Source organism: Octopus bimaculoides, chromosome 19 (genome assembly GCF_001194135.2).
Source record: "Octopus bimaculoides isolate UCB-OBI-ISO-001 chromosome 19, ASM119413v2, whole genome shotgun sequence".
Taxonomy (NCBI): Eukaryota; Metazoa; Mollusca; class Cephalopoda; order Octopoda; family Octopodidae; genus Octopus; species Octopus bimaculoides.
Window position 1 is genome coordinate 53,949,075 of NC_068999.1, and position 2,927 is coordinate 53,952,001.

At 32.1% G+C, this 2,927-nt stretch overlaps 1 protein-coding gene across 1 annotated transcript in view; it reads left to right on the forward strand.

Annotated features, from left to right (window-relative positions):
* Positions 1-1,696: 1,696 nt before the first annotated feature.
* Positions 1,697-2,927, forward strand: part of LOC106875391 (tyrosine-protein kinase HTK16) — a 16,314-nt gene continuing 15,083 nt past the window's right edge. The window contains exon 1 of the mRNA XM_014923499.2: positions 1,697-1,909. Within this exon, the coding sequence (XP_014778985.2) occupies positions 1,736-1,909 (174 nt within the window). The 5' untranslated portion in view covers positions 1,697-1,735. The remainder of the gene's footprint in view (positions 1,910-2,927) is intronic.

A 2,927-nucleotide genomic window follows, 5' to 3' on the forward strand; every position in this document is an offset into this window, starting at 1 on the left:
AAATACATATACACACACACGCACACACACACCACTCATAAATACATATACACACACACGCACACACACACCACTCATAAATACATATACACACACACATTGTTATACTTTTGAATGATGGCACACTGCTGGCTAGGTGGGAAGGCTAATATTCCCCTGAACAGAATACCAGTTTGTCACAGGGTTTCTCATCTACAGTTGAGTGGACTTGAACGACATGAAATGAAGTGCTTTTTTCCTCAAGAACACAGTGCACCACTGGCTTGGGAATTGAAACTACAATCTTTCAATCATGAGTGCAACACCCTAACCACAGTTTCCAGTTTTCATCCGTAAATTTCTTTTGGCGAGGTTAATACAATGCTGTAGAAGAAATAGTATTTGCTCAGTGTAGTCTGTAATAGCATGTGAGAATAATTTTAAAATATGCATCCAGATCTTACACTTATATTGAGCAGACAGAAAATAGCACAACTAAGCACTGTCTGTGGCTGTGTGGTAAGAAGCTTGCTTCCCAGTCACATTGTTCCAGTTTCACTCCCACTGCATGGCACCTTGGGCAAGTGTCTTCTACTATAGCTTCAGGTCGGCTAAAGCCTTCTGAGTGGATTTGGTTGACGGAAACTGTAAGAAGCCCGTCGTATATATATATGAACATATCTATATGTGTGTGTCTGTGTTTGTCTCCCACCACTGCTTGACAACAAATGTTGGTATGTTTATGTCCCCATAACTTAGCAGTTCAGCAAAAGAGACTGATAGAATAAGTACTTTGCTTTAAAAAAAATAGATACTGGGGTGAATTTGTTTGACTAAAACCCTTTAAGGCAGTGCCCTAGCATGGCCGCCACAGTCAGCTAACTGAAACAAGTAAAAGATAAAATATGATATAACAGAAAAAATGAAACCAAAACAAAACAAAGCACTGCATGTAACCAACAAACATAGAGCTATGCAATGGAAACGTGTAATTAAAATAAGACTTGCGAATAATAATGGTATCTGATTTAGATACAAGCAAAACCAGGTATTTTGAGGGGCAGGTTTAGCCAATAGTATCAACCCCAGCACTTTATTTTATCTACTCTGAAAGGATGAAAGGCAAAGTTGACCTCAGCAGCATTTGAAATCAGAACATAAAGAGCTAGAAGAAATATTGCAAAGCAATTTTTCCAATGCTGTATTGGTTCAGCCAGTGAACTGCCTTTAACCCTCGGCTTATTATTATTATTATTATTATTATTATTATTATTATTATTATTATTATTATTATTATTATTATTATTATTATTATTATTATTATTATTATTATTATTATTATTATTATTATTATAATAATAATAATAATAATAATAATAATAATAATAATAATAATAATAATAATAGTGGTAATGGTAGTGGGGTGGGAGTAATCATTTTTATCATTGTTGTCATCATGAAGCTGATGGTGATGGTGATTTTTATTGGTCTCTTTGACTTTGCCTATTTTTGATTATCATTAATTCTAGTAATTAACTTTGATTATCTTTGGACCTTGTAAGTAAATTATTCACTTTGAGTGACTTTGGTTCCTGGAATTAATTTTGATTATCTTAGAATCTAGTAAAGAACTTTAATGAACTTGATTCTGGCAATTAGATTTCATTACTTTTGGTTCAGATAATTAATTTTGACACCTTAATTAGCTATGAATCTATTAACATTGATTGCCTTAATTTATCTTTGATTATCCTTGATGTTCACAATAATTTGCTCCCTTTCTACTTCTATAAAGGGTGCTGCAATTTTACTGAAACGTGGCTCTGCTAATCCAGGATTATTTCTCATTCGAAGAAGTAAATGGCATGAAGGATGGTACGTGATGAGCATCTATTTTGGACACGTCTTCCATTTTGAAATACAGAATTGTGTAAGTGGAAACCTTATTTTCTTTAAACTTAAAACCTACTTACTTTCAATTCTTTCTTCTTTAAATTATTTGAATTCTTCCTACAAAGAAGAAGCTAGTTTATAACAATACAGAAAATACATAAAGTTCCATCATTGGAATTTAGATGACAAAAACAATAAAATGTTTTATGTTGAACTCTTGATGCAAATTTCTGCTGCTCTACTTACAGATTGTATTTAAGTATACTGAAGCTGGTCACATTCTTTACTTGAAAATCCTAGATTTTTAAAATTCTTTCTTAAACATTTACTAACATACACTTGGCTATACTTAGACTGCTGGCTAACTAGATGGCTTCATTGTTTGTACTATTGTATGTGTGCAGGAAAGCTCATCTATATTTCTGTGTGATGCTATTCTCTAAAGGCCTATTATATGTGCAAGTGTCTCTTCTATTTAGGTTTTTTGTTTTGTCAGAAAATAATAAAGTGCTATCCGAATTTTTTTAGCAGACATAAATTGGAGGAGATCTTACACTGAGAAGATGGATGCATTGAGATGTTACTGTAATCCTAGCTTCCTTTGTCAGGAAAATCTTTCATATCATGATGCGAACTGCTATCTGCCAATTTTCCTCCTGCCATGAAGCCTAATCATGTTCATCTGCATCACTGTCTCCATATCAGTTCACCTGGATTTATCTTATAGACACTCTTTATCCCATGGATCTAGTCTTTGATAAAGACTTCAGAGTTTAAGTTCAAAGCATTTGAGCACTATTATATGTTTTCTATTTTGAGTATGTATCATATATATATATGATAGTAATATTAGGGAAAAATTCCAAATTTACAGCGAAAAATTCAATTTAATTTATCAAAATTAAATTAAATTTCACAATATATAATATATAAAATATATAATTTAGAGGAAAAAGCCACAATTATTTAATTCATCCATGAAAATCCACAATCACACATAGAAATATTTAATAAGTAAATACACTAAAAAGACCTATAATAAAAATCCAAAAAGC